At 47.1% G+C, this 22,163-nt stretch overlaps 2 protein-coding genes across 3 annotated transcripts in view; both read right to left on the bottom strand.

Annotated features, from left to right (window-relative positions):
- Window positions 1-4,427, bottom strand: part of vcp (valosin containing protein) — a 57,765-nt gene extending 53,338 nt beyond the window's left edge. For both annotated transcript variants that reach the window (XM_072497122.1, XM_072497123.1), the window contains exon 1: window positions 4,251-4,427. In XM_072497122.1, coding sequence (XP_072353223.1) covers window positions 4,251-4,267 — 17 coding nt within the window. In that variant the 5' untranslated portion in view covers window positions 4,268-4,427. The remainder of the gene's footprint in view (window positions 1-4,250) is intronic.
- A 2,744-nt stretch (window positions 4,428-7,171) lies between these two features.
- fancg (FA complementation group G) overlaps window positions 7,172-22,163 on the bottom strand; it is an 86,286-nt gene continuing 71,294 nt past the window's right edge. The window contains 2 exon segments of the mRNA XM_072497121.1: window positions 7,172-7,721; window positions 11,866-11,995. Of these exon segments, the coding sequence (XP_072353222.1) occupies window positions 7,574-7,721; window positions 11,866-11,995 (278 nt within the window). The 3' untranslated portion in view covers window positions 7,172-7,573.

The following is a 22,163-nucleotide window of genomic DNA, read 5'->3' as shown; positions in this document are numbered from 1 at the left end:
CTGGATTCAATTCCTTTCCCTTCAGTTGCTGCTATTGACCAATTGAAGGTCAGAATGAGAAAAGAAATGGAAAGGGGGAGAATGGAGTGTTTTACTCATAAATGTTAGAGACAGGAGCATTATGCATTTTCAAGAATTGGATGCCATCGAACATTAGGGGGGGTTGAGTGTATGGTTTATTGGTTATTATGTATGGGATGACTGTGGATTCTCTTTTTCCTTCTCGTTTTGTATTTGGGTTATGGGGGGGGGGGGGGGGGGGGAGGGGGGGGTTTGTAGGATAAAGGTGATGCTGGTCAGGGGATTGCCATTGTATTTGTTATTGTTGGTTATCTGTTGCTGGGTGTATATTTGGTGAAAATGTAAAATGAGGAGAATAAAAATTTTGACAAAAGAATCCGGAGTGATGTGGAGGAGCAACGCTGAGTCACAACATAACTATACAAAGCACATGGGACCAAGATGGTGTTTCAAACAGGCAAGCAATCACCCTAGAGAGTGGATTAGTAGAAAAAATGGCAATATTAAAGAGCTCTCTATATCAGGAAACCCTCATTATAATTGTTCAACATAAACAGACACTATAAAATATAACACAACAGAGGAACATGGAAGCTTTTTCCACGTAAGCCACTGCCAAACTTCCTCAGGTATTGGCCAAGCAACCGTTTATTTTAATTTTAAAAAGCAATAAGTCAAGGTTTGTTTAATTCAATGACAATTTTAGAACTACAGAACTCAATCTACTTAAGGGAGATTCAAGACATTGGTCAACTTTTGGCATTAAATGATATGAAAAGCATCCTACATCATCAAAGGAAATAAAAGTTCCCTGATAATTATTTGGAGTGCATCCACAGGTGAATTCACAGTGATATTTATAATGTTACCAAGCAGGAAACTCCTTGGCAGGCTCCACAAGCAGTTTATGTAAAAAATCTAGTTTAAATGTACACCTCTCAAAGTATACTATAGTCTACAACATGGCGCTGCCAGGCACACAGGCTTTTTTCAGGGTATGGTTAATTGGATGAAGCTATTCATTGATAATTCTCAAGCAAGGCTTAATCATAGCCTTAAGATTCCCAGGCATGTGGTCATTGGTCGTACGGACTAACCGTGGGAAAGATTGAGTGCTCAGGCCTATATTTCAAAGGGAATGGAGTATAAAAATAAGGAATTCTTGCTAAAACTATACAAGGCACTACTTAGACCACACCTGGAATACTGTGAAGTTTCAGTCCCCTTCTCCAAGGAAAGATATACTGGCATAGAAGGCAGTCCATAGAAGGTTCACCAGGATCATCCCGAGTCAGGAGGGATTTTCTTCTGAGGAGAGGTCTGTAACCATTGGAGTTTAGAAGAATAGAGGTGACCTTGAGATATATAGGATTCTTGAGGGGGTTTGACAGGGCAAATGCCCAAAGAATGTTTTCTCTTGTGGGAGAGTCTAGGACCAAAGAACATAATCCGAGAGTAAGCTGTCACCCAATTAAAACAGAGATGTGGAGGAATTACCTCTCTGAGGGTTGTGAATCTGTGGAATGATTTTCTGCAGAGAACTGTAGAGGCTGGGTCGTTAAGCGTGTTCAAGGTTGAGATAGTCAGATATTTAATCACTAAAGATCATGGGGATAAGGGGGGGGGGAAAGTGAGTTGAGGATTATATCAGATCAGTCGTGATCTCATTGAATGACGTAGCAGACTTGATGAGCGGAATGGTCTACTTCTGCTCCGATGTCTTGGCCACACCTTGGAATAATCTCGACTGTGGATAATAAAAGCAAAATACTGAGGATGCTGGAAATCTGATATTTCTGCTCCTATGTCTTGGCCACACCTTGGAATAATCTCGACTGGATAATAAAAGCAAAATACTGAGGATGCTGGAAATCTGATATTTCTGCTCCTATGTCTTGGCCACACCTTGGAATAATCTCGACTGTGGATAATAAAAGCAAAATACTGAGGATGCTGGAAATCTGATATTAAAAACAGAAAGTGCTGAAAAGGATCAGCAGATCTGTGGAGTGAGAAATTGAGTTAACGTTGAGTCCATATGACTCTCTCCAGCTCTGAAGAGGAGTCACATGGACTGGAGACAATAACTCGGTTTTGCTTTCCACAGATGCTGACAGATTTTCTTCAAGCTGTTCCAGTACAGCTGCAACACTGGCATCTACCAGGCAATGTGGAAAATTGCCCAGGGGTGCCTTGCACACAAGAAACAGGACAAATCCAACCCAGCTAATTACTGCCCTATCAGCCTACTCTCCATCATCAGCAAATAGGAGTCATCTACAGTACCATCAAGCGGCACTTACTGAGAAATAACCTGCTCACGGACGCTCAGTTTGTGTTCCGCCAGGGCCACTCAGCTCCTGACCTCATTACAGGCTTGGTTCAAACATGGACAAAAGATCTGAATGCCAGAGGCAAAGTGAGTGACGGCCCTTGACATAAAGGTGCATTTGACCGAGTTGGCATCAAGGAGCCCGAACTAAATTGGAGTCAATGAGAATCAGGGGTTGCAGTCATACCTGGCACAAAGGAAGATGGTTGTGGTGATTGGAGGTCAATCATCTCAGCTCCAGGACATCACTGCAAGAGTTCCTCGGGGTGTCCTCGGCCCAACCAGCTTCAGCTGCTTTATGAATAACCTCTCTTCATCTTAAGGTCAGAAGTGGGGACGTTTGTGGATGACTGCACAATGTTCAGCACCATTCGTGACTCCTCAATGAAACAGTCCACATCTACAAGACGTGGACAATATCCAGGCTTGGGCTAAAAAGTGGCAAGTTACATTCATGCCACACAAGTGCCAGGCAATGACCATCTCCTACAAGAGAGAACCTAACCATCGCCCCTTGACATTCAATGGCATTACCATCACTGAATCACCCACAAACATCATGGGAGTTACCATTGATCAGAAACTGAACTGGACTAGACATATTAACATTGTTGCCACCAGGGCAGGTCAATAGCTAGGAATCCTACAGCGAGTAACTCACCTCCTGAATCCCCGCAGCCCCCGCCCCCCCCCCCAAAGTCTGTCCACCATCTAAAAGGTACAAGTCAGGACTGGTATGGAATACTCTCCACTTGCCTGGATGAGTGAAGTTCTGACAACACTCAAAATGCTTACCACCATCCAAGACAAAGCAGCCCACTTGATTGCTCCCCCTTCCACAAACATTCAAACCCTCCACCGACAAACAGTGGCAGTCGTTTGTACCTTCTACACGATGCAACTTGGGTTGAAGTAAACTTTCAGGCCTCTGGGGATTTTCCGGCTGTATATGTAATTTTACTGTTGGTCCCAAATTTGCATGCATCTTTATTTTTATGCCAGCATGAGACAGGCAATCATACAAATACATTACAACACACAAGAGAGCAAATTATTGTTTGGTGATAAGCATGAAAGATGGAAGTTGAAAGATGGAACTATTCACTAAATTTATTTCAAAAATTTTCTTTATGCAACATGCACGAACACTATAATTATACTGGTAAAATATGACTGCTTCATGGTTACTAATTAACCATGGTAATGAAGAAATTTGACTCAACTAATTGTAAATGCAAAATCCCAACTCAAAATGGAAACGCTTACGGCGATATTAATTATTTTCAATTATTTAAAGTCCAAAAATAATTTTTAAATCTGCGTCTGCTCATAACGAAGGAGTGGGAAAAATCGAATTTAAATGTCTGCACTTAAAAATAACGTGAACGGGTTTTAATCGTTCACAAAACACTGCAAGGGCCGTCCGTCCTTCTGCGGGGCAGGCTGGGTGTTTAAAAAATGAACCAAAATACATCAAATCCCATCTCGATCGTTACAAGATGTCAGCAACGACAACCGGGGGGGGGGGGGGGCGCTGCGATGCTCCACAGGGCAGGCAGGCCTTTAAAAAAAAATCCACCCGTCATCTCAGGCCCGTCACTCGGGAAGAAACAAATAGCCGTAAAAGAACTGCGAAGCGATTTTTAAAACTGCATTCGCGGAGCGGGGCTTTGACGCCAAATAACTTCCAAGGGCAGAAATTCTGATCTTGGGATTCGGCAGCTTCAATAAGTTGCCGGCCTCTCCCAACTAGGCCTGGATGACACAGTGAAATTGGACCAGGAACAAGCCAGCCTCTCTCCCCCCCCCCCCCGGCCCTGCTGCAGCGGATGAGGAAAAGCCTAAGGCCTACCGGCCTTCAAAGAGAACAGGCACAAACACGCCGGGATATACTCACTCTCCTCCCGAAGCCATCGCTGATCAGTCTCTCCTCTGCCGATTACAGCGACTGAATTCTCTGACCCTCTGCTGAAGTATTATTGATTTCGCTCTCTCCCCCCCACCAGCAGTCTCAATGGTCCCTTCTCACTCCAGCTACCCAAAAAGAAAAAGCCCCCGAGCAGCCGCTCCGCCGCGTCACTCCCAGCTCACAACGAGGCTGCCCAATCCAGAACCTTCTCCCGGAGCCCTGACCTGTGACCCTGCCCCCCCCGCGCCTGCGCACCGCCGGCTGCCCGCGCGCCGCCGCACTGCCTTTCTGATGAGTCATTACTGGGAGCGCTGCTTTCTGCCAGGACACTGGGCTGGTGCACACATCTGTTAATGCCCCCACTCATGTGTGTTGATATGTTCAACCCGTTTTGGATTCGACCGAACCGTTACAATACATGTTTTTAATGGCTTTTTTCACTCCGCCTCACCATTCCCTAGGACTTCAAGACTGTCCTTTGGTTTGCTAGCTTTAACGGATGGAAGCTTGTTTAATGAGTGGAATCCATCCTTTCCTATTGCTGTAGTGAGCCATGATTAAAGAAAGTCAAAAGGATTAAGCGAGAGGGTGAAAGGTTCAGGGGTGGTGGGACTGTGGAGTTGAGGCTACAGTCAAATCCGCCATAATCTTATTAAATGGTGGAGCAGGCTCAACTGGCCCACTGCTGCCCCTAATTCATTTAAGCAAGAGTTGTATTTTATTCATTCAATCGATATGGGCCAGCATTTATTGCCACACTCCGGCAACTGTTCAGGTACACGGAGGGAGATTTCAGATTGTCCAATTCACCTAACAAGCACATCTTTTGGGCATTGGAGGAAACCGGAGCATGCGGCAAAAACCCACGCAGACATGGGGAGAACATGGACTCTGCACAGACAGTGACCCAAGCAGGAATTGAACCTGCGACCCTGGCACTGTGAATCAACAATGCTAACCACTGTGCTACCGTGTTGCCCAAGGTAGACCAAACACAGTTGGTGAGGCAAATTATAATTGTATATTGTTAGTTGCTTTATTTCATCAATGATGACCATACAGAGCAGTAATTATGGTTAAATAAATCTACATATTCCAATCAATTCAATGCATCTTCAAATGATAAATCATAACAAATGACCAGATTATGCCTCCTCAAATTGGTGGGTAGTCTTAATTGTTTTAAACAGAATAACTGCTGCAATCTGACCTTCATCCCACTGATCTCTTCTATTTCACCCTTTCCTCTTAGTCATCCCATGCTGCTCCCTACCAAGAGCAAAATCGAATTCAAATGAATAGATCTATCACAATAGTAGTGTGTACAGTAAGAAGTCTTTCAACACCAGGTTAAAGTCCAACAGGTTTGTTTCAAACACTAGCTTTCGGAGCACTGCTCCTTCCTCAGGATTCCAACTCCCGAATCTCCACGATACCAGTGGGAAAACACGCCTGTCCAGAACACATCTGGAACAACCTGGCGTACAGAAGTCGGGACTCACTTGAATAATACCTGGGGCTGCCTCCAGAGTTCAAGATGGAGGCTGCCAGCGACCCACAGCAGTAGGTACAGGGAGCATCCAGATTCAGTGTCATCATTGAGGTCCAACTTCCAGCCTCAGGTGTTCCTGGAAATGCATTTTCTTTCTCAGGATATCCTTCTTGATTGAGAGAGTCAGTGATGCTTGGCGACTTTTCAATATGACACTCATATGATGGCAGGACTCACGCCATCTTGTTTGCCCTTTGTAGCCACCTCGGTTGGCCACTTCCCAACATAAAATGGAGATCTGCAAAGAAATTCAGTCAAGCCAGGAAAAACTAGCAGGTGCAAAGTTTCCTGTGTATTAGAACTTGCAGAAACCCAGGCAGCACTAAAACTAGCAACCATCCGCATATTAATGAGCGATCCCCAGGAACAATTGAAACATTTAAGGTAAATAAGGCCAAGCCAGACTCCTCGGCGCCAGCAGGAGCCAAGACAAAGGAAGGCCAACGGACACTCAGGAACCGCCCAGCGATCAGAGAACGGCTCCAGTATTGGAGAAATCGATCCAAGTAATCAGAACGTAGTCCAATCACTTGGAACTAGATAAGGGGTCCGCCCGAACGGCGCAAAGCCCCATGGGACTATAAAGTCGAGTCCCCAAGTTCAATTCGTCCTTCTTGGCAGGGTCACTCAGCAGTTCGAAACAACCCTCGACAGTGACCTGCCTAGCTGCCGCATCAACCAAGGAAGTCTCCAGTCAACGCACGCTACGAGATAGGCGCTCCTAGCTACCAGTCCATACCAGCTTTGAATCCTGCAGACTCAGAATCGAACAAAAGGCCATTTATTCCCCTGACCTGGTGGGCCAGTTCCAAGCTAAGTATAGGCCTTTTAGTGTTAGAGATAGTCTAGTAAGTAGAGTTTTATGCACGAGTAGTGATTGACTGTGTATAATAAATGTGTTTTGATTTGAATCTTACTAATTGGTGTATTGAGTTATTGATCAGCACTTGAACTTGAACCTCGTGGTGGTATCATAAAGATACCTGGCGACTAGAGCAAAGGTTATAGAAACAGAGCAAATTAAGTAAAGACACAACGAGCAACAAATTAAGAGCCAACCAAAGTTAGCAACACCTCCCACTGAATACGGTGTCAAACCCTGGGTGCATAAATAATGAGTTCCGGGTTGGAAGATATGGAGTGGTATCCTGCAGCCTATGCAGTGGGAAGCACCCCACGTTCCTGCCCCCGCCGGAGGCCTTAGGATAGAATTCTCCCATCTGGGACTATGTTTTGTTGTGGCAGGGTTAGAATTCTCAAAGCATCTGAATTATTATAGCAGCTGAATCTGTCTTGTTGATAGTGAAATCTGCAGTCAAATCTGTTTATATGCAAAAGATACTTGGATCTCCAGAGATAATGTTACTTGCAACATTTATGTACCAAATGATTCATTCTGTACAACATGCACATTTGTCTCAGTGTCATATGAACCTCAAATATACAAATAAAATCTCAAATGTCATACATTCTTCCAAATTATTCACTCCAATTGGTTGGATCATACAATAAACCAGTTCATAGACTTGTTTCAACCCAACAAAACAGGCAGTGTAATAGACTGTGATAGCTTTACATTAAAATATTCTTTTAACATTGGGAAATAGAGAACAATCTTCTTTCTTCACAAAGGTGTGCATCCAGGCCAAATTAAGCGACAGACAGTCCACATCAGTTCTTGGACATCATTTAATATGGTTGCTTATTCAGTATATTCTCCATCATTTTCTTTGAGGTGGGCCTGGATAGTTTGTGACGGTCAGGAACAAGATCTGGGTCTCAAAAATTGCAGAGTTCCTTTCTCTTCGGAATGACTGCTGCAATATTCCTGCAATTGTTTAGAAATAGCTTCTTCCTCTGAAGTACTTATTTGTTTGAGATGGGAAATCAAGAATATGGGGAATTTTCTGGGGGGAAAAAAAAAATGTTTTAATAATCACAAGATGACAATGCTAGATAATGGGATACTTTTCTAGTTTGATGATCACCTTCAACACTGAACATTAGTAAGGTACATCAAGGAGCAGATGGACATTAAACATCCCTGTACATCGCCTCAACAATGTGTAGAGACCTCAACCGTAGAAGTATCCTTTAATAATCAGAATAATTTCTCTTTCCCTCCTGAGCCAGTTTAGTCTCCAGTAGTGGATGGCTGCGCCCCTAAGAATTGGGTTGATAGTTCGCAAACTTATTTTGGTGTTATCAGGCCACTGGATTCATTGAAAGTACACTTTAATATCCCAGGGTCAAAATAAAATATTTTAGTTGTCATGCTTTGACCCTTTACAATGAGTGTTGGGTCTGAACGTCCAGAGTGGCATTCAACGTTGAATTACTACTCCGCCCCAATTACTTATATTATATTTGTCCCTCAACCCATCTCTCTTTTGAGTCAAGCCAGGCGGGATCCAGGTAGTGGAGCACATCCTTGAGGTCAAGCATCAAAGTGCAGGACAATCGAAGTGCAGAGACCACACGCCACCTTTTTTATGGCATTAGATGCCATAAACCAAGTGAGGTTAAAGGGCCATTGAAATTTAAAGATCCCTAACAGGTCAGGGAAACAGTGTCAACGCTGAATGGGTAGGATTTGGGAACGGGTGGATAATCGGAGGATGGGTTGTAGCCATCTGGGATGGGCACTACCCGATTACAAAATGGACACTTTGCAAAGATTGCAGGGAAAATGGAGAATACTGAGAAAGCAAGCAGGTGCAAGGTTTGTCTGTTGATTGGAGCCGCAGCTCCCAGACAAGACCAAAACTGCAAACCCATTAGCATACTAATGAGCCATCCCCGGGGACAAAAGAGTAACATTTAAGTGAACGATACCAAGGCAGACACCCCGGCACCAGAGGAGACCAGAACAAAGCAGGTCAACGGCCACCTAGGACACGCCCAGCCATCAGGGCACCCACCCCTTTATTGGAGGAAATTGATAGGAACAATTGAGAAACGGCCCAATTAATTGGGGCCAAGTTCAAGGCCCACCCAAAAGCGCGCGAATCCCCTTTTGGATGCAAGAAGGATCCCCCAAGAGAGAATCGCCTCTCTTGGCTCTGACACTCACCAAGGAGAGACCTGCCAAAGCTGCATCAGAACAAGTAAGTCCAAGGTCAACGCACGCTACCAGACAGACGCTCTTAGCTGTTATTCCATACCGGTTCAACCCAAACAGCCTCAGAACCGAACAATGGCCATTGTTCCTCTGACTGAGTGGGCGCCTGAAGCTCCGTATAGGCTTTAGCAGTACTGATAGTTTAGTCTTGTCGAGTTTTGTGCATGAGTATATTTGATTGTGTGTAAATAAATGAGCATCGAGTTTGAACTTACTAACTGGTGTATCGAGTCTTTGATCAATAGTCTGTTTTGAACCTTGTGGCGGTATCGAAAGATACCTGCCGACTCTGGAGCGAAACGGTCTGTACAGTAGCTACTGAGAAGTTAGAAGTGGTTTAAATCCTTCTCAGTTTTTCTGGGTACCTATTGGTTTGTGATTTAAATCACATTTCTGGATGGTTCCCTGTGCACGGCAATTGCCCAGAGGAAGTTTTCACTTCTGGGAAATTGCCGTGCAAACCTTATCTGTGAACCTCACAGAGGGATCTAGATAGAGTAAAAGTGGAGAGGATGTTTCCACTGGTAGGAGAAACTAGAACGAACGGCACAGCCTCAGACTGAAGGGATGATCCTTTAAAACAGAGGCAAGGAGGAATGTTTTCAGCCAGAGGGTGGTGAATCAGTGGAACTCAATTGCCACAGAAGGCTGTGGAGTCCAAGACTCTGAGTGTCATTAAGACAGAGAAAAATAGGTTCCTGATTAATATGGGGATCAAGAGTTATGGGGAAAAGGCAGGAGAATGGGGATAAAAAAAACATATCAGCCATGATTAAATGGCAGAGCAGACTCGATGGGCTGAATGGCCTAATTCTGCTCCTATGTCTTGTGGTCTTATGGACTCCCAGCATATCTTTAGGCTACCTCCCCAATCTGATGCTGGAGAACTCGGAAGTTATGGTCCATTGTCTATGAAAACATTATTTACATGTTTTTGTCCATGAAAGCAGTGGACTAATAATGCCCTGGAGTTTCTGCTAGGTTGCACTGTTTTTTTAAGCATAATTTCCCCAAAAGGGCTTTTGCAGGCAGCAGTGGTTAGTATCGCTGCCACATGGCGCCAAGGACCTGGGTTCGATCCCAGTCCTGGGTCACTGTCATTGTGGTTTGCACATTCTCCCAGTATCTGTGTTGGTCTCACCCCCACAACCCAAAGATGTGCAGGGTAGGTGGATTGGCCACGCTATATTGTCCCTTAATTTGGAATTAAAAACAACAAAATGGCTTTTGCAATCTTTAGCTCTAGTTTAAGAACTTTGCTGACCTGCATTGGGAGTTTCTGCTAATCACACCTGCTGGCAGGACTTCAAGCAGTCTCTTAAAATAGAGTCCTTTTCCACCGCAAAGACACGAATTGGCACATTTTAGAAGCTTTTGAATATCATTCTCAATTTATTAAGGGAGGGACAACTGTATCTACGTCGCTAATGTTTCTGTAGCTTTTTTAGAAAAGTAATTTTCAGTTATTTGAATTGCAGTTACTCATAGGTGGACTTGAAATAAAAGTTGCCACCATCCCGGAGGACCACAGGCTGCTCACCCCTTTTGAGAGAGAGCTGACATTTAACCCGAGGGTCACCACATCTCAGGCGAGGGGAAAAGTTAAGAAGGTGGATAACCTCAGCCTGTAAGGGAATTCAGCTCATATCGTGGCATTGCTCTGCATCAATAACCAGCTGACCAGCCAACTGATCTAACCGCCCACACCCCACCAACCCTGACACAAATTAAAAACAAGAAGCAAAACATTTCCCCCACCAAAGTTGTTTTTCCAGACACTATCGGTGTTCAGGATCCCAGATCAGATATTACATGGCCAAGTTCCGTTCGCTCTACCTGTGTCACGTTTGGTTCAGATCGTAGCACTCTCGCCTCCGAGAGGGTGATAAGTTCAAGTCCCACTCAGGACTTCAACACAAAAATCAGGCCTAATATTCCAATGCAGTACGGAGGGAGGTGTACTCTGCAGGTGCCTTGTACATGAGACATTAAACATCTGGTGGATGTAAAAGATCCCATGGCACTATTACACAGAAGAGTCATCTCTAGTGCCCTGACCAATATTTATCCCACAATCAACATCAGAAACACAGATTATCTAGTCATCACCATATTGCTGTTTGAGAGTGTTTGCGGTGTGCAAATTGGCTGATGCACTGCCAACATTTCAACCGTGATCCTAATCTCATTTTCCAGCACTTGGTCTGTAGTTTTATATGCTATGATATTTCAGTTGCTCATCTAAATGCTTCTTAAATGTTGAGGGTTTCAGCCTCTACCACCCTTTCAAGCAGGGAGTTCCAGATTCCCACAACCCTGTAGCAACGAAGCCAATTTTGGAATTGCCCTGGAGCCCTTGTACCTTCTTCATCAGTCTCCGATACGGGGCCTTGTCAATAGCATTACTGAAGTCTACGTACTACGCAAGTGCAATGTCCTTATCTACACACCTAATCACCTCCTCTAAATTTGTTAAGACATGATCTCCCCCTGAAAAAGCCATGATGACCATCCTTGCCTCCCCAAGTGGAGATTAATTTTGTCCCTCAGAACGTTTTCCAATAATTTTCCTACCACATGATGACTCACTGGCCAGTTTCCCCCTTCTTGAATAATGGTACCACATTAGCTGTTCTCCAGTCCTCTGACACCTCTCCTATCGCCAGAGAGGATTTGAAAATGTTCAAACATTTCAGTGGATCCTTATTAATTGAAAGGACAGTAGTCTAGGATGACATCAGACCTAGCTACAGAGGTGAAAGGACAAAGTACTAAATCACATCACCCAATCTTCGGTTTACATTTACTTCTCAGGATATGAGCATCGCTGGCGTTTATTGCCCAAATCTACTTGCCAAATTAAAACCTTACGCTTCAAGGTGCTTTAGAGTTGTCTTTTATCATGAATATTTTCACTCAATTTTACTTACTTTAAGGCGTTTTCTTGCTGCAATTCTTTGGCTGCTGCACTGTAGGATTTCTGCCAAAAAGAGACAGCTTCCTGCTTCCTTTTAAGTTTCCACAGAACTTGTACCAGAAGACACAAGGCTTCAAGACTATCTATATTAGAACAGAATCCACAAAATCTTACAAGAAATATCCTGGATATTGGTTTTATAAGTGTCAGACAAAAGAGAGAAGTGGGTACACACCACTTAGCTGGTTCATTAATGATTTACAAAATGTTTGCTTCTGCAAAAGCATTTGTGTTGCTATTTTATTAATTATGATTAAAGAGCCTTCACCACGTGCACCACATTTGGAGAAGCAATAGAGAACACACCCACCCAAATATTTAGAACGTCGTTCCAGTCTGCCAGTGGGAATACGACTTCACAGTAGCTACTCAGATTTACAGTTTTTTCCCCATAAAGGAAGTCACAAATGCATTGGTTGCTCAAGTTAATAACTTGCTTCCATTCCTATTGCAGAACCAATGACAATACTGTATGACAGGGCACTACAAAATGGAGATTCCTCAAGGTCCAAGGACAATGAAGTTGCTCCCATATTCTCCAATTCAATGAGTAGCCACCTGGGTTGGCCAACTTCCAACGTAAAATGGAGAACAGCAAAGGCTGCAGGGAAATTCAGCCAACAGGGGCAGAAACTACCAGGTGCATGTTTACTGTGTATTAAACTCTGCAAAAGCCCAGACAGCATCGATACAAGCAGCCATCTGCATAATAATGTAGCAGCCATCTACATACTAATGAGTGATCCCCAGGAACAATCAAAACGTTTAGGATAAACAAGGCCAAGCCAGACTCTTCGGCGCCAGCAGGAGCCAACACAAGAGGTTAACGGACACCTCAAGACTGCCCATCGATCAGGGAACCGCTCCAGTATTGGAGAAATCGAACCAAGCGATTGGAACAAAGTCCACTCACTTGGAACCAGGTACAGGGTCCGCACCGAAAGGCGGGAAGCCCCTGGGGACTATAAAGTTAAGCCCCCAAGTTCGAATCGTCCTTCTTGACAGGGTCACTCAGCAACGCGAACCAACCCTTGACCGGTTCAGCTGCCGCCAAAAGACCGTAAGTCTTAAGTCAATGCTCGCTACGAGATAGGCGCTCCTGCTACCAGTCCATACCAGCTTTTGAATCCCGCAGACTCAGAACCCGAACAAAAGGCCATTTGTTCTCCTGACCTGGTGGTATGTCCGAAGCTAAGTATAGGCCTGTTAGTTGTAGAAGTAGCTTAGAAGTAGAATTTATGCATGGGTAGCGATTTACTGTGTATAATAAATGTGCTTTGATTTGAATCTTACTAATTGGTGTATTGAGTTATTGGGAACAGAAAACCACAAGTGTTCAAGCAGTTCTGATCAATCCTCATAATTCGGAAGGGTGTTAAATGCATGCGTAACTAACAGGGCTATAAGGTAATACTGATACATTTTTTGTTGCGACAAAACTGTCGGGAGTTTGTATTTCAGAAAATAGCGAAAGCCGTACCCGTAATTACAGCACCGCCTTAATACCGCTCGTTCCAAATTTAAGAAAGCGTTCAGATAGGAAAGATGGCAATGCAGGCAATGCAACGCCTCATGAACCCAGAAGAATTCACGGTCGCAGCGACCAGCAGCAGTAGAGTAGGACAGTGTCCCATTCGGGAAGAAGAAATCAGGAAGTACCTCAAAGGGAAAGGATGGCCCCATTGGAGCGAATTCTGTAACAATCAGGAAACAGGTCCCAGGAGTATAGGACATACTTGGTGGGAGAACCTGAGCGAGATTCACAAGAAGAGCTTAGGAAAAGCTCGCAAGCCGATGGCAATCATGTCCTGCTTGGCACAATTGCGAGGCACAGAGGTCGTTAGGACGCTCCGGAAAGAGATAGAAGGCATACATCGAATGAGCACGGGCGATGTCAGTGACGTAGAAAGAGAGAACGTAGAGTTAAGGAGGAAGTTGGCAGCAAAAGTCGGAGAGGTGGATGATGCCAAGTGGTCGCACCGGTCATGTCTGGCGCACTTAAGCAGCTTCCAGTCCCAGTACGAAAAGGCCCATCAGGACACGCAACGTGCAGTCCTGGTACAAGAAGAAACCGAGAAGCAGGTAGAGGCATTGCAGAGGCAGTGTAGTGACCTGAAGGCAGCGTTAAGAGCACTCCATACTGCCACCACGGAGCAAAGACAAAGCTCACTAGACCACGCAAAGTGCCGGAAGCAGATTGCTGAACTGCAATCTCTGCTTTCAGTTCAAATAGGATTCCAGGAAACCTTTGGATCCCAGTTAGATGAGGGAGAGTTAAATGAGACAGTGCAGAGATATGCGCAGGGAAAGCCCCAAAAGAGAAAAGCGTCCCAACCCCCCACAGAGCAGATAGTTCAGGCTCCAATTAACCCAGTAACCATCCACCGCATAGCCACATCGGACGACACGGAATTTCTGTACACCCACCCCCTTAACAGTGACCCAATTACGGGACGCGTGCGAGAAAATCACACCATTCCTCCCCATCTCAGACCCCCACCACTTCTTTGCCAGAATAAAGCAGCAGGCGACCATGTACGGCCTAGATGAGCGAGAGCACGTGAAGCTCACAGGTTTTGAATTTAGACCCTTCGGTCGTAGCAGCCCTTCCCGACCCACAGAATGTAGGAGGCACCCTTGCAGAAATGCATACCGCGGTCCTAGACGCGATCGGGTATAACCGGGGTGACCCGTAGATGGCCTCAATAAATGCAAGCAAAGGAAAACCGAGCACCCCACAGCGTTTGCTGGACGCCTGTGGATCCATTTTGCAGCAGTTTTCGGAGACTTAGATCGTGCCCATTTGTCCCCAGACAACATGGTCAAATGGACCCGCACCCTTATCTCCCATGCCACAGAAACAGGACAAAAAGCTTGTGCGAATTATGATCCCTCAGAGGAGGCTCATAATGAGAAATGGGTCATAAAAAGATTGTCCCGCACCTGGGAGCAGTCTGTACAAAACAAAACCGCAGTTAAAAATCCCGAAGAAAAGCAGGCAGAAGTAGACATACAAGCAGTTAAAACACACGGCAGCACGGTAGCATTGTGGATAACACAATTGCTTCACAGCTCCAGGGTTCCAGGTTCGATTCCGGCTTGGGTCTGTGCGGAGTCTGCACATCCTCCCAGTGGGTGCGTGGGTTTCCTCCGGGCACTCCGGTTTCCTCCCACAGTCCAAAGATGTGCAGGTTAGGTGGATTGGCCATGATAAATTGCCCTTTGTGTCCAAAATTGCCCGTAGTGTTGGGTGGGGTTACTGGGTTATGGGGATCGGGTAGAAGTGTTGACCTTGGGTAGGGTGCTCTTTCCAAGAGCCGGTGCAGACTTGATGGGCCGAATGGCCTCCTTCTGCACTGTAAATTCTATGATAATCTATGACACCAGAACCCCGCATGGGTAAAATGAAGGCAAGAACAGCTCCCCACCAAAGTCACAGGAGTGTTACAACAGTGGACAGTTGGGACACTTTGCAAGAGAATGCAATGCCCCACGAAAGCCACAGAGAGCCCAGCAAGCAGGCACTCGAGTAAGAATAAGACAGAGCCCATACATCGTGTGAGCACCCGTTCAGATCAGACGGACCTGAACGGAACGGACTGACGGTGTTCGGGCTCCCCCAGTTGGGTCTGCGACACCCTTTGGGATAGGTCCTGCCGACCAGTAGTTGCAGCAAAAATACGGGGACAGCTCATCGAGCTTCTCTGGGACACAGGAGGGTCCCGCACCACATTAAATTCCTCCACCATGTTTCAAAAGGACATGTGGCCCACTACAGCCACTATCACCCTCAGCGGCTTTACAGGCCACTCACAGCAGGGACACATCACAGCCCCTGTACCCATTCAAATCGGCAACATCACCACCAAGCACCCCGTAGTCTTAGTCGATCTACCCCACACAGCAGAACACATTTTGGGCATAGATTTTATGAATTCCCACAACCTATCCTTTGATCCAGTCAACCAATGTGTCTGGAGAATGGCAAAATCTGCAAGAGCCCCCACAACACTCACAATAGGTGCATACGCCAACATAATTAGCGCAGTACGCGAATTTTGGTTTAACCCGACTACAATTAGCACGGACAAGCAGGTTAGGGCAATTTTACAAAAGAACAGGACAGCATTCGCGACCCACAAACACGACTGTGGCCGGATGACTGGTTCAGTACAAATCACAGGACCTGACCCTAGACCCCAGACCACCAAAGCAATATGGATTTCCCAAAGAGGCAGAGGGAGAAATCTCAAAGGTAATCAACAGTATATTAGAGCAAGGCCTACTTAGATCAGTAGCCTCCACTAATAATGCCCCGATTTGGCCAGTGAGAAAGCCCGATGGATCATGGCGACTGACCATCGATTACCGGGAACTCAACAAAATCACCCCCGCAGCAGCCCCCACGGTAGCCACAAGTCCCGAGACCATGCTCAAACAGGGACTCAATTCCCGATACTTTACGGTTTTGGATATCAGGAATGGATTCTGGTCCATTCCATTGGCAAAGGCGTGCCAGTACAAATTTGCCTTCACCTTTAAAAACCAACAGTACACGTGGACATGCCTTCCACAAGGATTCCACAACTCCCCCTCCATTTTCCACCGACAACTGGCAAATGGTTTAGCCAAATTCTCTTGCCCCGAATGTCTGGTCCAGTACGTGGACGACCTACTACTGCAGACAAAAACCAAGGAAGAGCACATTGAGCTTCTGTCCAAACTCCTGGAACTCCTACAAGCAATTGGATGTAAAGTTAACCCCAAAAAGGCCCAGATTTTGGAACACAAAGTGATATATTTGGGTACAATTATCACGCACTGTAAACGGGAGATCGAGTATAAAAGGATTGGCTCGATTGCCAAATTGCCCCTTCCCAGAACGTTTCGGCCCTCCGGTCGTTTTTAGGACTGGTTGGCTACTGCTGAAACCACATTGACGGTTTCGCCAGCAAGGCAGCACCCCTCTCGGAACTCCTAAAGAAAGGAGCCCCCTGGGAATGGCTTCCGCAGCATACAGATGCTGTGGACTCGTTGAAAAGAGCACTCATAGCAGCCCCCGTACTACAAGTTCCAGACCCGCTTTCCCCCTATGCGATAGAGGTAGCAAGCACAGACCGCACCCTTTCGGCCGTGCTCCTCCAGGAACAGCACGAACAGTTAAGGCCCGTGGCTTACGCCTCCAGAGTTTTAGATGCTGTGGAGTAAGGATTTTCAGCCTGTGAAAGGCACCTGCTCGCAGTTTTTTGGGCAGTACAGTATTTTTCGTATATTACCGGACTAAACCCCATCACAATCCTGACGGAACACACCCCCACCCAACTTTTAATAGACGGACGACTCAAGGACGGTACAGTCAGTCAGATTAGAGCAGCCAGATGGACCCTTCTTTTGCAGGGACGGGACATCACTGTTAAAAGGACAAAGACCCACACTTTTTTAGCCGATAACCTACAGTACCCCGGAACCCCCCCATGAATGTGAAATTATCTCTCCACACCACAACACAGGCCCCTTTATTGCGAAAACAACCCCCAGAAAGATAGGTAGTTCAACCCAGAGCCCCAAGCACACAGACACGTGCGAACCCATAAGGATATATGTGGATGGATCTTCCACAATATTAGAAGGGACGCGCATAACAGGATGCGGCATTTAAGTCGAAGACGTGCAGGGACTCGCCCTAGAAGAAATAGCAATTAAACTTCCAGGACACTTAGGCGCGCAGGCAGCAGAACTTGCAGCCATCGCATAGTGGAACACCCAGATTACTTCCCCAGCCCAGCAGACATGTACTCGGACAGCCTCTATGTCTGCAACGGAATTCCTACCCCTGTGGAAAGCAAGAGAATTTGTTTCCGCAGACAGAAAACCCCTCCCTTCAGCCCCATTGCTCCGTCACATTTTAGAGCGAGCACAGACAGGACTTTCGGAATAGTCAAAGTTCGAAGTCACCATCGTTCCTCCCCCCCCACCCCACCCCCCACCCCCAAGAAATGTAAAAGCCGACGCACTGGCTAAAGCAGGTTCCAGACACAGATATTTTTGGACACCCGCCGAAAGCGCACCAGTGAATGCAGTTCAGGTCTCGCAGACTAATTTCGAGGATTTAGTGTAGGCCCAAAGCAGGACAGCAAGCTCAGGGAGATTTTGAAAGGAAACTATCCAGCACCCTACCAGAGATTTAAGGATACACTGACCACACGTGACAGTGTGGTGTTAAAAGACACCCTTTGTGGTTCCTGAACAGGACAGGAATCAACTGATTTGTTTATTTCATGACGGTCATGGACATCAGGGAATCAATCCCACTACAGCCCACCTCAGGCAGCTCTGCTGGTGGCCGAGTTTAAAAGAAGATGTTACTCACTACGTTGAGAATTTCCTTATCTGTGCCCAGAACAACCTGGGCAGATACGCCAAAAAGGCTCAGCTCAGTCACACCCAACCCAATCGTGGCCCCTGGACTAACCTCCAGATTGACTTTATAGGACCATTGCCCCCTTGCAGGAATGGTTATAAATATGTACTCGTGGTGATAGACACGTTTACAAAATGGGTGGAAGCATTCCCATCCATAACAAACATGGCAAAGACCACAGCCAAGATTTTAATCCACCACATCTTTACGAGATGGGGACTACCCCGCAGCATTGAATCCGACCAAGGTTCCCATTTTACGGGACGTGTCATGAAGAACGTCCTCACGATATTTGGCATCACCCCCAAAATTCCACATTGCATACCACCCCCAGTCAAGTGGTATCGTGGAGCGCATGAATCGGACCCGAAAATCCACCCTCAGAAAAATGGTCCAGCAAAACAACACCACTTGGGATTCAGTCCTCCCTTTTGCGCTGATGTTTTTGCGAAATACAGTTTCAACTTCCACAGGTTACACCCCACACACTCTCATGACCGGACGCCCCGTGAAAGGCATAGAATTTTTATTAGGAATAGATTTGACCAGCCCCGAAGTGACGGCCCTCACCCACGAGAAAGCAGTAGAACAATTAGTGGAGAATGTTAAAACAGCTCAGCTAGCAGCCGCAGTGAAATTGGGCACAAGAAAGAAACAGAGCAAGGCCTGTTTCCATAAGACAGTGCATGCGACTGAGTTCAGTGTAGGACAGCAAGTCATGCTCTCCGTATACAACCCCAGCACATTCCTGTCACTGAAGTATTCGGGTCCGTACTCCATTGCGGAGAAAGTAAGCCCTTCCGTCTACAAAATAAAGTACCCCAATGGAAAGACTGCGTGGTTCCATATCAACCAGATGAAGGCCTATGGAACACAATCTAACCACGCACATCACGTCATGCTCGACGCAGCAGACCACGCCCATGCCCACAGCCAACGTAACCCTACCCTCAACACGTCCAGCCCAGCCACGGACTCAACCTCGACTCCACCCCCGAAATATACACACCGCCCTGGAACGCCCACAGACTGCAGCAGCAGCGACTGTGACTCAGACAATATCCACAGCACGCCTCCCTACTATCCCCATGCAACAGGACCCACACCCAGCGAATCTGACCACGATTAGAGTGATCCCTTCATGATCACTTTCCCAAACAAACCCCACCACCACCAACCACCTACCATGACGACCCCGATTCCGTCCCAACACAACTAGACACCACCTATTGGCACAGGGACAACTCGTACAGACTCGTCCGGAATGACGAGAGCAATCCAAAATCATACCAAGCAGCCCTATCAGCCCTGATACACTCGAGAGTTTGGCATCCGGGAGAAGATGACGACCTTGAGTCTGACTCCCAAAACGATAACCCCTTTGCGACCCTGTTCGCAACCGATAACTGAGGTGTCCAGATGATGTTTTAAAAAGGAACCGCTTGGGAGAAAACGGTGTCCTTTCTGATGGAACCTGCAGCATGTTGTTTGTGCTTGTACTGTTAAATGTTGTTTGTGAAATCGGAATTTTCTTTCCCACGGCCCTACGCCACCACCCTTCTGACGCCCACTGGCAGTCAGAGAAACTAGTTTGGCCAGACGCTAGTTCAGAGGAACTAGTTTGTCCGCAGAGACTTGTTAATGTCCCAGATGCCAGTTCAGAGGAACTCGTCTGTCGACAGATACACAGACCCCCGTTCGTAACTGCCCTTCTGGTTCGAGGGAAGAACCAATACGGCAACCCCCCACGATGACTACATTTCTTGCCCGTTCTTGTCGGTTGCTCAGGCAGTGGAGAAACGCCCTGCCTGGGAACCCCCCCTCTGGTCAGCTACGCTCGGGTAGGGCACACACGGCGTTGGTCGCCGTCCTACCTGGGGACTCCATCCAAATCTTACCCATTGCGGCCCATACGCACCTCATTTCGGCACTTTTGGTTCAAAAAGCTTTGTTTTGTTTTCAGGTAACCCTTAGGTTGCCAACCCTCTGCTATTTACATCCTCAAACTTTGGATGGTAAATCACACAGCCTGCGAGACGGCTCGCACTGGTTCAGTATTTGTAAGTGTGTCTTGTCCTGAAATTCGGTTTTTGAAAAAAAAAAAAAAAAAAAATGAGGGACTCACACATAGTGACCAATTATAAAGGGAGTAATTGGCACTGAAGGACAGACAGGCTATCATACGAGATACTACACCAAGATAGTAAGGTGCCGGAATGTGGCGACTAGGGGCTTTTCATAGTACCTTCATTGAAGCCTACTCGTGACTGTAGCGCACAATGACTTACGAGAGAGACGAGAAGTGATTAAGTAGATTCAGGCTTTATTAAGCGAGACTTGTCCCCAGCAGTTCAGCAACAGAATGAAGCGGCGGGGAGAAGCTCGGGTTCTTATACTCCACCTTCAGGGCGGAGCCAGGAGTCAGCAGCCAACCAGGACCCGGGATCTGTCAGCCAATAGCATCACGGCTTCACAGTCCCACATGACCCCTAATACATACCACCACATTCACCCCTTGTTAAAAAGGAACCCGGCGGGGTGGTGGTTCGCATGGTGGTAGGGGTTTACAAGGCTGGCCCTGGGAGGAAAATTTCGGACATGTTACTACAGTTTTAGCCCTACACTGGGCTATGTACAAAGTTTGTGAAACTACTTACAATATTAGTAAGAGTAAAATGTTTTTTGTTACAATACAACAACATTCTTGGTGTCACGCGGATGCCACGAGTCGAGCGGGCGGTCTGGTCTTCCTCGTCGATCGCCTCAGCCCCGGTGGTGGTGCAGGTGCTTGTTCAGGCGTTGTCGTCTCCGGGAGCGTTTCGGTGTTCGTTCCTGTTTCACTCCTGGGCGGGCACGGGAGGACTGATCCTCCCGGGAAGGGGGCGGTCGCGGGGTGCGCGGTGGTAGGGAGGGGATAATCGGTGTCGGAGGGGGGTGGGTTTGTGTGTTGCCGGCTGGCGCCAGGTCCCGCAGGGAGACCGTGTCCTGTCGGTCGTCGGGGTACGCCACGTAGGCGTACTGCGGGTTCGCGTGGAGAAGGTGAACCCTCTCGACCAACGGGTCCGATTTGTGCGCCCGCACATGTTTCCGGAGCAAGATGGGTCCTGGGGCCGCCAGCCAGGTCGGCAGTGACGTTCCGGAGGAGGACTTCCTGGGGAAGACAAGGAGGCGCTCATGAGGCGTTTGGTTAGTGGTGGTACACAGCAGCGACCGGATGGAGTGGAGAGCATCCGGGAGTACCTCCTGCCACCGGGAAACTGGGAGATCCCTGGACCGTAGGGCCAGCAGGACGGTCTTCCAGACCGTGCCGTTCTCCCTCTCTACTTGCCCGTTCCCCCGGGGGTTGTAGCTGGTCGTCCTGCTCGAGGTTATGCCCTTGCTGAGCAGGAACTGGCGCAGCTCGTCACTCATGAAGGAGGACCCCCTGTCGCTATGGATATATGCGGGGCAACCGAACAGTGTGAATATGGTGCCAAGGGCTTTAATGACTGTGGCCGTTGTCATGTCGGGGCAGGGGATGGCGAAGGGGAAACGAGAGTACTCGTCCACCACGTTCAGGAAGTATGCGTTGCGGTCGGTGGAGGGGAGGGGCCCTTTGAAATCCAGACTGAGGCGTTCAAAGGGGCGGGAAGCCTTGATCAGGTGCGCTCTAGCCGCCCTGAAAAAGTGCAGTTTGCACTCTGCGCAGATGTGGCAGTTCCTGGTGACTGTACGGACCTCCTCCACAGAGTAGGGGAGGTTGCGGGACTTTATGAAATGGTAGAACCGAGTGACCCCCGGGTGGCAGAGGTCCTCGTGGAGGGCTTGGGGACGGTCTATTTGTGCGTTGA

The sequence above is a fragment of the Scyliorhinus torazame genome, chromosome 3, assembly GCF_047496885.1.
Source record: "Scyliorhinus torazame isolate Kashiwa2021f chromosome 3, sScyTor2.1, whole genome shotgun sequence".
NCBI lineage: Eukaryota > Metazoa > Chordata > Chondrichthyes > Carcharhiniformes > Scyliorhinidae > Scyliorhinus > Scyliorhinus torazame.
Note: the sequence above shows the minus strand (reverse complement) of the source record. Positions and strands in the feature narration are given on the sequence as shown.